General features: G+C 36.9%; 1 protein-coding gene across 1 annotated transcript in view; it reads left to right on the top strand.

Annotated features, from left to right (window-relative positions):
* Nucleotides 1-13,631, top strand: part of PKHD1L1 (PKHD1 like 1) — a 1,597,738-nt gene that overhangs the window by 1,054,427 nt on the left and 529,680 nt on the right. The window contains exon 42 of the mRNA XM_044066249.1: nucleotides 10,994-11,242. Within this exon, the coding sequence (XP_043922184.1) occupies nucleotides 10,994-11,242 (249 nt within the window). The remainder of the gene's footprint in view (nucleotides 1-10,993; nucleotides 11,243-13,631) is intronic.

Consider the following 13,631-nt stretch of genomic DNA (forward strand, 5'->3'; position numbering starts at 1 on the left):
TCAACTTTCATATTTCTACAACTTCTCTCTATTGTTCTATTACTACTTGTTCCCTTCTAAGCATAACCCCAAGAATACTGATTTCCATTGTGTTAAAAGAAACTCTTGCCATTCTTACATCTCTAAAACCCTTAATTTTTATTTATTTAACTGTAATCCTACTGTACCTAAAATTTGTTCTGTAAATTCTCCCTTCATCCAGTGTTTGTTTTTGGCTACTAAGACCAAATTATGTGCATGGGTTAATATTAATGGTACCCTTATTCCTGCCTTAACTTTCCATCTACCATCTTCTAACCTTGCTCTACATGTTGGCATAGCTGCAGTCATTACTGTCACAAAAAGCACATGTTCAATAGACAACCTTGCTTTACCCCCCCTTACATTTTTATATTTTTGTACCCATCCATTCACCATCAAAGACACACAAAAAGTTTCATAAATTGTCCTCATTATCCACATATATTTTTTCTACCTCATATTCTTTTAAAATGTTCAACATTTCCCTATGATGAATACTATCACATGCCTTAGTCACATGACATACTCTACTTTTCCTTTTCCTCCCCCATTATCTATATACTCAACTACTTCTTTAAGCCCCACTAGCATTTCATCTGCTCTTTTACCTTTACCCCCATACATCCCTTCATCCAGTTCTTCTTAAATGACACCAATCATTCTTTTTTTGTGCTAATGCAAATGTCACAAAAATTATTTCTCAGAAATGTTCAGTTTTTGGTATGCATTAATGCCCTGACATCAGACAAACTGAATCCAAAGGGCATAACAACATTGTGTAGAACACAGTACCTGTTTATTTGCTGTTCATACTTTGTTTTCACCTGCGCAACAGGCATTTTCCTCTAGCTTGCAGCAGTACCAGTCTTGTCTCCTCTGAACCTGCACATCCTTTTCTTTCTGTAGTCTTTCACTGGAACCTGCAACTGCTGCTACAGAAGTCTTTACTCTGGAAACACGTATCTCTCTCTCTCTCTCTTTCTGTCTTTACTGCTCTCTGTTCCATGTTCCTGAAGCCCAACATAGAGCACACTCTTAAAATCAGTTACTCTACTGGTCAGATGTGCCATCTCTGTATCCACATCATCATTTACAGCATCCTTCAGTCTCTCTGTCTTCTTCTCAATGCCAGATATTTTGTCTTTTATCACACTCCACTGCATGGCCTCCAATTTTTCTGGTTCTGCTTCTTCTATAATTTTTTGTAAAACAGAGTCATCCAGGCACCCTAATGCCACAATATTCACATCTAAAACATCTTTGTCCTTCTGAATTGTAGTTCCTTTTTTTTATTTCTCCAGCTAATCTCCACTTACAGCCTTAAATTCAGATTTAAGCAGTAACCAATGAGTGGATGCAGGTATAGGAGGATTTATCCACTGTTGGCATAGTTTGTTTACAAGGCTGAAGCCCAAGTGATTAAGCAAAGCCAACCATGGGTAAATCCTCATATATTTACACCCACGAGTCAGTTATTGGTATTATACAATGACATTATTCAAGAAAGAAACTGCTTACCTTTCTAAAATAATGTCTTTGCATAACAGCACCATAGTGGTCCTCCACATTGTTTTCTGTTCTTCCATGTGTATTGATGTGTTGTGCATATGTAGTAGACTTACATTCCCATGCTTGCACAGTACATCAGTGCTGTTAAATAGAAGCAGTGGAGAAAAGAGAATCCCTGTTTTATTTTCCTATAAAAACTGGAAAATTCAGAAGTAAAAGTATCTGCAGACACAGAAGAGAAATACAAGGAAAATCAGGTGTATCTCTTTCGTTTTTCAGAGCATACCTGATTTTTCTTGTATTTAGTCTACCCTCCATACAACCTCTCAACTTCTTACCTCAATAAATGTAGATAAAGGAGGGACAGATTGTAAATGTTGCTATTATAAACTTAGAAATCTGCTAGAGTAACAGTATTTGTTTTTGTGTGCATTGACTGAAGGATATGAAGTATAAAACTCAAATGTGTGTCATTATTAATGACTTCAGTCCTCAGTGATTTGTCAGAAAACCACAAATTTTATGATGAACAGACCAAAAATATGAAGCAAAAATTTGAACAGTTGAAAAATATGCTTCGGTAGCATATATCAATAGAAAAATTCTGGCCGCTTAATGGTACTTTAGTGCCCACACTTTTTTCCTATTGATATATGCTCAATTTACACTGGGTATGCTGGTTGTTCTGTCCAGTCAGAGTGCAGGTTTTTGAATAACAATGAACAATCATTGTATATTCAGTGATCACTGGTAACAGCCCTCTGGCACCACCTAGAGATCACCACAGAAAGAATAAGGGAAGTTCCCTGATACCCTGGCCAAATGTCCCCTAGTAGTATAAATGCCAACTCAGTTCTCCACTGAAAAGAGGCTACTAGCCTAGTGGAACTTACCTGGCCAACAAAGGATACAAATTTATTTATATAGAGATATGTTCTGGTGGACAGAGTCCTCCAAATCTCTTCAAAGGAAGGTTTATACTTGCTCCATCAGCTAACTGGAGATTATGCTAGGAGAGGTTACTGCCAGTCAGTGCAGTTCATTGTTCAGGGGAATGTCCATTCTGTCATGATACAACATTATCAAATTGTGGGCAGTTTGACTGGCTTTGATGTTCTTCTTCTGCATCCTTTAGCTAAACCATGATTCAAAGAATGAAACCATTATGTGGAAACTGAACAGTATACATACGAGGCAATTGGACTAAGCAAAGTTTCCTAGAGCTGGCCAATACTTTAACCTACAGGTGCAAATATTGATACATTTGGATTATTCAAATATTTAGGTTTGTGAGCCATTTCTGTTGGCATAAGGGATAAAGCATTGACAATGACCAAGCCAACCTGAGTTAGCTTATTGTCTAGGACACCTGCTCTCTTAAGACTAAATATAAGCATAAAGATAAAGGCGAAAGAGACACTGATCATCATCTCAAGATCCTCCATTCAAAAAACATAAGACAGATACTATAGTCTGTTACACTTAGGATAGTTTTAGGTTGACCTTCTGCTAAACTAGTTACATGTCCAAGTGAAATCCCAGTGGCTTCTGTTACAGATAAAGAAGAATCGATTGCTATGACCTTTAGCTCAACCTCATCAGGTTCTTACTCTCTTCCAACATTAGTGATACATTTTGAGAAGCATACCATGCCATCAAGACTGCTGTACAGAAAGTGCCAGCTCCCTTACAGAAACTCTAGTTTTAAGGCAGATTCATGAGTTGCTTTGGTGCTTCCCTTCTCTGTGAGCTTCTATTGATTCTTTTTACCAGCCCATTTGCAACCAGTGCCAGACTCAAAAAGGCTGAACTCAACCCAAGAAATACTGACATTGATGTTTGAGTACATCTTTGTGCTGACTCATTGGTCTCAGTCTCCAAGCAAAAACTCTGATGTTGACATTTTTGGTGTTAACACATCCCTCAGTGTCACTGGATTTTTTATTGTTGACAGTGTCAGTTCGAGTGCTGGGGGTTAATTCTTTGGGGCAAGCTCAGTTCTAATTCTGTCAGTGCTAGTACTGATGTAAGGTTCAGCTTTCCATCATTTGGTACCAGTGCCATCAGATGTGAGCATCTCTTTAGTATAAGCATTGATGTAGTTGATGCAGACATTACTCCACTTGCCCTTTTCTTTGACCAACAGTGTGCATGCAGACAGACTTTTGTATGAGAATTTGGCAGTATCTCTTCTCAGTAAGCAAAACTGAGGGTCTAATGTCCAGCTTCAGTATCCCTCCATGCTATCTGAACATCACCCTGCTTCTACCTTTTCCACTGACCAATTACTTTCAAGGACATGAAGGAAATGTACATGCAAGAGAAAGAAAATGGACTTATTGGTAGAGTACCCCACTCCAATGTTGATGACAAGGGGGTGCTGATTCCTCCAAACCATTGATGATCCCAGGTTTCCAGATATATTGCAAATGATGACACAAAGAGCAGAATGCCCCCCCAGACCCAGCATTTTCTCTGCTGACAATCCTGTAGGAGGCTTTAGAGACCACCCCCATCATCTAGTGTCATCAACATGAAATTCCCTAGTGACAACATGGCAAGCTCACTACCTCCATTACGTGAGATAATCCTAATGTAGGTTCTGTAACAAGGAGAGGAAATAAAGTGCTCCAGCCACTTAAAGGTCCAGATTGTTGCTCAGAGACCTTGAACCTGATACTGTTCTGGAAACAGCAGCCCTTAAAAAGACTACTACACTCCAAAGCTATGCTATAAATCCCACAGATAAGTATTTACTGGCTATGAATAGATTTGGAAAGTGGATTTGCTCCTTATCAGTGTTTGTAGGAAGGGTTGTAACCTACTTGCCATATCTGCCTAAGGGAGCTGTCTGATGAGATATGAAAGACTCTGGATGAGTTGCCAAATGGACATCTAAACCAAAAACTGCACCCCAAGACAGCAACTATGACATCTATTTCAAACCTCAACATGAGACTGGCATACAGGCCAGCTAGGGCTGCATATACCAGAATTGTTATATGCCACCATGCATGACTCTAGTTAATTAAATTTGTGGAAGATAGTAACACAACCTTTATAAATTTGCTATTTGGTTGATGCTGTTTATACCCACCAGGACAACATGGTGTGGGGAAAGAAGTTAAGACCTTAACCACTGTTTGAGTCAACCTTCATTTCTCATAATATACTTGTCAAACAAAACCACAGACTCCACATCAGCTTTAGTTCTGACATCTTAAAAGAACAAATGGTTTTCTGGAAACTTCCTGATTGGTCTTCATCCTAGAGGTAGGTGGGGTTAGCAATAACAGGAGAGTTTCATGGTTAACATTTGGGTAGTCAGCAGTCTAACCCTTGAGACCAAACCCAGCTGTCCCTCCCTAGAGGCTGTCAGGGAACAGCTGTCCTGTCACTTAATTGTATGGCAAGCTATCATGCAACAAAAGTGAATAAGAAGTTTCAAAAATATATCAAATTTTGTTTAACTACTTTCCCAATAACACTCTCTGCTGAGACCCCTGATTAAGAATCCTTTTCTTCTATTAAAACCTATATTTGGTGTTAGAAACACTGACTCTTGCTCCATTTGAAGGATTTTAGAATTTCAAACCATATGCATTCATTCAACCTATCTGATTTTCCACAAGCATAGAACTCTTTGCATATCAGCCTATTTTCATATCAAAAGTAGTCACTGAAGTATATCTCAACCAGAACATTCATTTCTGATATTTTGTCCAGATTATTCCAAATTTTTCAAATTATTCCAGACTAACAGTTGCCACAAAGGATTACGGTTATGAGTTGTTAACAAGCTGCATCCTGTGGTGCAGAATGTGATCCCCTCAGCATTCATTTGTCTACTGTGTGACCTCAAACAAGTCACTTAACCAGACAGTACTTTGGGGCAATTAGGAAATTGGGCTAGGGCCTTCAATGGTCCCCTTGACTATATGACTAGTAAGTACATATGAATCTATGAGGTGAATATCTGTTGATACCATATATGTATCCACAAACAGCTCAGAATTTACATGAACAGAACAAAATCCTTCAGAAAAGACTGTCAGTTGTTTGCTTTTTTCCCCACAAAGAAACTTGGCTACAAAGTTTTCAAGTTATTCTAGCAGGATAGTTTATGGATTGCATTAAACTGTGAAATGTATAATAAGGTCCTACCTTCTAACTCTAGAGCATAGTCTTTTAGAGCAGTAGCTACTCCTCTGACTTTTTTCCGTAATGTATGGTGCTATTTGTGAAGCAGCTACACAATTATCACTAAATAGTTCTGCAAAGCACTACATGCTGAAAGTGATCCATAGCTCAAGGTCTTCCACTGCGGCCACAGTAATAAGACATATTATACAATAATGAGTCATTAGCATTCAAAAATGTGAACACTGATTGGACAGCCCAGTCAATGTGCCCATTATAAATTGAGCATATTGTAACAGAAACAAGTTCAGGCTCTAAATTATTGTAGAGCAGCCAGACTTTCCAATGGGACATCTTCAACAGCTCAATGCAAAACATAAGTTATGAAAAATAGGGCAAAATATGAGGAAAACCCAGATGTTCTGCAAAACTCTAGACAGTTGAAAGGTATGCTTACTAGCCATTTGATCAATGGCAATGATGGTAACCATACTTCCCAACTGTCCAAGGATTTGCAGAACATTCTGGATTCTCCTCATAGTTTTCCTTTGTCAGTCATAAAATTTTAGATTTTCTGGTAAATCATGGATGATTTCTATTATTATTATTATTTATGTATGTATTTATTCACATTCGTTGACTGGAAAAGTCCAGTAGGTTAGAAACCCATTTTCAGTGGAGGCCCGGGGAGAAAAGCTCCACAGATATTGTAATGTTCCACAGAAAAATGCAAAGTTAATATATAGATATGCATACAATAACATAGGATCGGTATATTGGTACAAAGTGAATTTAGAACATTTAAATATTATTAGACTGAAAAGATACAGAGTAAAATAATTTTTCAATTACAGAATATAATCATAAGTGTAAATACAAAATTGTAAGTAGGAAGATTAGAAATATAAAGAGGAAGGAGTTAATATAGTGGAGGTTTTAGGAAGTAGGGTCTAAGTAGGTTAGTATGTAGGATTAAGGAGGCTTACACTATATTGCACAGGTGCAGGTGGGATTAAGGAGGTTTACACTGTATTCCACAGGTACAGGTGGAATTAAGGAGGCTTACACTGTATTCCACAGGTGCAGGTGGGATTAAGGAGGTTTACACTGTATTCTACAGGTGCAGGTGGTATTAAGGAGGGTTACACTGTATTCCACAGGTGCAGGTGGGATTGTTTAGATAGTGGGGTTTTAGTGCAGCTTTGAAGGCTTTTATGGAGTCAAGTTGAGTAATGTAAGAAGGGAGGACATTTCATAGTTTGGCATATTAAAGGAATATAGGCCTTGTTCAGCTCTTTTGTTGGGTTTAGGTACATTTAAAATATGCTTGTTTGTGGACCAGAGGCTTCTAGTTGGTGTGTATGTGTGTAGAATCGATTGGAGTGCTGGGCAGCTATTAGGTTTGAATATTAGCTTGTGGGCGAGTGTTAACTGGGAGTAACGGAGATGTGAAATTCAAGCAAAGACAAGTTAGTAATAGCATTACAGTGGTGTGAGCAGTTAGGCATATTAGAGGCAGATTTGTACTACTAATAGATGTATGGAGGTTTGTGAACGTGGGTCTTCCATACAAGAGGGAGGGGATAAGTAGAGTGCTTGCTAGTTTTAGCTTTATTTGCTTATCTAAGTAAAGTTTATGTCGGTATAGTTTGCCAAGTTTGATGTGTGTGTTTTTTTACTGTATCGAGAATGTGATGCTTGTAAGAGAGTTTGTTATCAATGGTGATTCCTAAAAGTTTTGAACTTTTCACTTATTCAATTTCTGTATTGTTTTGTGAAAAAAAATCTTGAAATGTATGGCTGGAGGTTTTGATGAAAATAGTAACAGTTTAGTTTTGTCGCGGTTCAACATTAATTGAGCATCATTTAGTCAGGTTTCTATGAATGTGAATGAATTTTAGGTAATGTTTTGGAGGTTAGAGAAATTGTTAGAGGAAGAGATGATTGTTGAATTGTCAGCATTTTGAATAAGTATGCTTTGCTGGGAGGCTTTATTGAGATCATTAATAAATATGTTAAAAAGTAGGGGTCCTAAAATATATATATTTAAAAAAACTCAGCATCTTGACAAGGGGAATCCACAGGCCTCCCCAACTGAAGTACTTATGCAGGCTCCTCAGCCCCCATTCAAAATGAATGTACAAATAGAAATAAAAACAGGGCATACAATAACAAAATAAAAAATAAAAAAAAATTGAAATGGCTTACTAAATGTCGATAAATGGGAATCACTTTTTTAATAAAATGATTCCCATTGACTGCAGTTTACCAAGCCAATTTTACTTTTCCCTTATATAATGAGCAAAAATTAGCTTGTACAAGCTGAAAGCATATACAACATATGCTTTAAATGCCCGTTTCCTCAGGAGGAGCCACAGAAGAACAAGTTCCTTTATGCAATGACATAATTTAGAAAAGGTAAGAAAATGTTTTCATTGATATCATTGGATAACAGCAATAACTTATGATAGGTTGGCCATTGCTGAATTTACCCACAGTTGACTTTTTTTAATCACTCTGGCTTTGTCTTTGTATTCCAGCAGTTATCAGCACCCAGTCACAGGTTATTACTAAATATTTCCATGAAAGAGATGAACCAGGAAAATGAGCTTTGAATTTTGTCCTGCTTTTACAGAAGATGGACTTCTCATACTATATATATATATATATATATATATATATATATATATATATATATATATATATATGAATGCTAAAATCCAAACCAAAGAGTAAAATGGTTGCACAGACAAACCATTCAGCAGAAACTGCATTAAAGACATAGTTAAGCTAGTGTCTTCACTAATAAAATACCTTAAACCTCCTGCAGTGGAGGCCAGTGGGATATATCCCATGGGCCTCTACTACTGGAGATTTAAGGTATTATACAGTGACTATATCCCATGGGCCTCCACTAGAGAAAGCTTAAGCTATTACACACTGAAAACTGTAGCTTGGTTGGGTCTTTGTTGTAGTAAATATGAAAGTTAGGCACATGCTATAAAGACAGACCTGGATAAGAAGGTCCTGCTGTTAGCAGGAAAAGACCAGCTCATCTCAATCTGTCATAATGCTAAGTACACTACTTGTTTCTAGCAAATTATTGTAGAACCCACGTTTTCGGTTAACTAAGATCAACAGCTCATCAAACAGGCAGTTAAAGTAGTAGGTTAAGTTGGTGAAACAGTTATTTGTTTGATAGTTATGGTTGCATATGTGAAAATAATATTCCATATATGAATGGCAAAATTGCATAAAAAGAATGCAGTGTAACTTAATGTCTAACACAGGCTATCCTAAGGACAGGAAACAATAGATTTCTCAAAGTATCATTTATCAAAAGAGTCCCAGTCTTGAACATTACCATTCTGTTTACGTTTCTTTCATGTATGTGCTGAAATCAACTTTACTATCAAATGTTTATAACTGCGTGTGCATGCGCATGTTTGTTTGTGTGTGTGTGTGTGTGTGTGTGTGTGTGTGTGTGTGTGTGTGTGTGTGTGTGTGTGTGTGTGTGTGTGTGTGTGTGTGTGTGTGTGTGTGTGTGTGTGTGCGCACATGCATTTGTGCATGCGTTCATGTGAGTGTTTGTGGTGGGGTTACTTATGTTATTTTTTTAATTTTGTCTTACAAAAAGGTAACGCTACCATAACCATACACAATTAGTTTATTGTAGTCTGTTTCTCTTTATTTATAGTTGTTTCCAAGTATTTGAACATCTAATTTTACCTTGCAATAAGGTACCACTGCTGTAACCATACTCATTGATTTTTAGTCTATTTCTCTTCATTTATAACTTGTCCCATTTATTTAAATATTTCATTTTTGTTTTAAGTCATTTAAATTAGAGTAGCCTGAGTGATGTGGGTGGTGGACAAAATGTTTTTCAGCTGCTGCAGGACAAACATGGCCATGTCTGCAGAACTGAAGTAGGAAGTTTTATTTTACTTTTAACTTTAGTTGAGATTCATATCAATAAAGAAGGATTTCTTCTTCACAGCAACAATAATATGAAAGGACTGGATAATGTCCTCTATTTTGCTGAAGATGTATTAGCTTTGTGATTTTTGGATTTATAAAAGTGGAAATGCTGAGTACATGCTGACTGTTTGCAAAGCTCAGCCATGATCCCTATAGTAACATGTAGATCATAGAGGTGAATTGTATGTGAACAGATTGATGCTCATTCTTTCCACTTATCTATAGAGTTAATGTTTAAAGAAGATTGTTTTAGGCTTCATGACAACCACACTGTTAAGCAACAATAAGCACTTATTTTGTTATTTTGATAACGTTACAATTACTTATTTGCCATATGTAAAGAAAAGGCAGAGAAAAGACACATAACTCTGTTTAATGACTATTTCCTTCAGCATATTACAATATACATCTTCATTGTGCCTGCTTCATTATGTCAAACTGCAGCAGTTCCTTAGGCATGTGTGAAACCGCTTATTTATCTGAATATGTGAAGTGCTCTAATCACAGTGTTAAATGGTCTCCCTATTGAAATGTTAGCACTCGTAATGTTGAAAGCCAACAGACCAAAAAAAATTCAAAAACTCAGAAGAATGAGTTTCAAACATCCATTTCTCCTTTAAACTTCTTGTTTGCTGCAAAACAAGCCCCTCCCTACACCACCAATGTGGGAAGCAAGCCCCCCCCCCCACACTCTCCAACTTATACTTACTAACTCCAAGATCACCATACCTTGGAGAAAATGGAATATTCTCTGAAACTGCCATCTTAGACTTACTATATGTAACTATATTTTTTTTCTACCATTCAGTTTCCGTGATTCAGGATTTGCTGTAGCAGGTCCCGACATTTCAAATTGTTACCATTAAATTCCATAACAGGTGTATCATCAGAACCTGGTTTCCATGCATTATCATTAAAATCTGCTATAGAAATATCTCTGTTAAGTTGTCATATTATCATAGACTCTCAAAAGCATCATATTTACACTTGGAATATACTAGTGAAGCTTTTAAGGCACTACTTCTGCAGTCCGCTCTTACTGAAGATACTTACTTGAAACCTCAGTTGAATTTATAGTCTGCAAACATACGTAGAAACTGGCATTGCTTTTGCTTGCATTGTGCAATTCAAAGCAGCACTGAGTTGTTAAAAGCATGTGCCAGATTTTGAAGTAAAATATAACGTGAAGATATAAACTTCAGACGCTATTACTAGTCGATTATTGTTTTTTATAGTATGAGATTAAGTGCTATTATTATGATTAATCAGCTTGATATGATTTATGCCAGAGTGTTGTTTCACAGTTAATTTCCTTCATTTTTTCACCATGCTTTCTCAATAGGACCACCTGGAACAGAAATTGCAATAAATGGATCTGGATTTGGCACAAATATTTCAGAAATCCTGGTAACGATTGGTGGTGTGCCATGCAATGTGACAATGGTCAGTGACAACCTTGTGAACTGTGTTGTAGGAAATCATGCTGGTGGCTTATTTGGCGTGGCAATTTTCCATACTGTAAAGGGGTATGCTACATCAACAGCAAACTTTATGTATGAGCTACGAATTGAAACTGTCGCGCCAAATGAAGGTAATATAGTGACTCATATTTGTTATTGAATTGTCTCTGTAAAACAATAGTTTTATTTAGATAGTTTGATATGACTGTGTAGGGAAAACCTATGGTTTGATACATACTGAATATCAAAACCTTTTCACTGGAAGATTGCTTGGTTCATGTGGTCAATGTTTCAGAAAGTTGGAACTGACAGAGTTACAGATGTGGTCTGCTAGATGTAAAGAAAAGGTGAGTTTTATGATTATTTTTTAACTTTTACTTTTTGTCTAAATTTGTGCAACCTCAGAGTTTTATCTAGCTATCTAGAAAGAGAGAGAGAAAGACAGTAGGGGTGGGCAGACTTGACCTCTTGCAAAAAAGAAAGTTTTTGTGTGTTTTGCTACTCCCGGGATTAATTTCTCCAAGCATTTTACATTTCTAATACCATGATGGGAATGGGGCCCATTCCTAAGTCAGGGTACAGTTTGAGTTCATAAAATTAATATTGTTTCAGTTTTTGAGTTTAGCCAAGGGTGCTCTTCTCAGCCCCCACAATGTGGCCAGAATAGAAGTCTTATGGCGTTATTGGTAGCATTAAAAGGAAAACACAGCCCAAGATGACAGCTTAAAGAACAGATAATCCACAATGCGGTAGATGTTGTCAGTAACTCCAAACCAATAAACTGTTTCCCAAAAAAGAAGAAAAAAGCCCATAATGTCACAAATTGCATTTTATACCACAAACTTCACAGAGTTTAGCACTTTCATTCACATTGGAACTTCCTCAGAACTCAACTCATAAAATACTCAATTTAATTTAAATACCATCCTGACAAACAGTTAAAACATCACATGACCATCTCCTACCAATTAAAAACGTATACTCTACATTTAAAATTCAGTTTGTTTGAGTTTTAACACAGGGACCAGAGATAAAGAGTCATTCAACCCTTGGTGGTGAGTTGAATTTAGCACTATTTGCCATTTTAATTCAGCCATATCCAAATGCTCATCAACCATGCTCCCTTGTAGGTTTTTCACCACCAAAACTCTGAAACTGTGAGTAGGATTTTTACTACTGTGTCTATACAAGGCATTGTTGGATTTACAATTTTTGATGTCCGCAAAATGCTCATACATACAGTCCTGCAACCTTCTCATCGTCTTATCTATGTAAAAACTTGAGCACTGGTTGCACAGGGCCAGATTAATCACATTTTTCGTATCACAGTTGTATCTCCCCTTTATATAATATGTTACATTCCTTACTGTAAAATGTTCACTGCACATTATTTCTGGACACTGTGGGCATGCCCCACATTTTTTGGTGCCATTGTTTTGCATAGTGTTAAAATTTTGACTCTTCTTAATTTCCAATCTTTGTTTCAATCAAGGACACCCCTTTTCTAAACACAAACCTTGGTTTACTATCCATGTTTCCATAAATTTACTATACACCAAATCACTTGCAAGGATACACCAATTTTTCTCAGTTGTATTTATAATAGACCTACTGTCTAGGCTGTAAGTGAGGATATAACTCATATTGTTGTCCCTCTCTGTTCCATTACTGGTGGTCACAACTAAACCACCAGTACTTGATAGTGGTGAAAAAACACAGTTTTGTCTTTTCCTCACAACTTCATCCTTTAGTTCTTCCAAAAATCCCCATGGGTAACCTCTTTTTTTGAACATCGCCAGAACCATGTCACATTCACTCATAAAATTGTCCATATCAGAAACCATCCTTGCCACTCTCACCAGCTGGCCCTTCACAACTGCTTTCTTTTGATATATCGGATGCCAGCTGGTGAAGTGCAGGTACGTATTAGAAAAAGTAGGTTTCCTATAAACATTGGACACAAACCTACCCCCTGCTCTGTCTGTAGTTAGTGCAATATCTAAATAATGAATAAACTCACTACCAAAATGGGTAGAAGAAGGTAAAAATTCAACAGTGTTTTCCAGATAAACAAAAAAGTGTTCCAATCTTTCTACAGTATCATTCCATAATAGAAAACTATTGTCCAACAATATGGTGTAAATCCCCAAGGAATTAACATATGGACAATTGAAAACATATCTTTCTTCCAACTCTGCCATTACATGGCAAACATGGAGGCACAAGCTGCCCCCATTGCCACACCTGTGGCTTGTCTGTATAATTGACTTACAAAATGTATGTAATTGTGTTTGAGAACCAATTCCATCAGATTAACCATTGCTGTTATTCTCCAATTTGTCATATCAAACCGTTCAGTTAACTGCTTCTCAAAAAATTCCATCTCTTCAATGTGAGGGATAACCAAAAAAGGTTTTAACATCAACAGTTACAAAAATACTTTCAGAATTAAAAGGTATCGCACTCATTTGGTCAAGAAATCCCATGAGTCCCTGCATACTTGTTTAATGAGACCAACAC

Source organism: Protopterus annectens, chromosome 3.part1 (genome assembly GCF_019279795.1).
Source record: "Protopterus annectens isolate FY-2018-M chromosome 3.part1, PAN1.0, whole genome shotgun sequence".
Classification (NCBI taxonomy): domain Eukaryota; kingdom Metazoa; phylum Chordata; order Ceratodontiformes; family Protopteridae; genus Protopterus; species Protopterus annectens.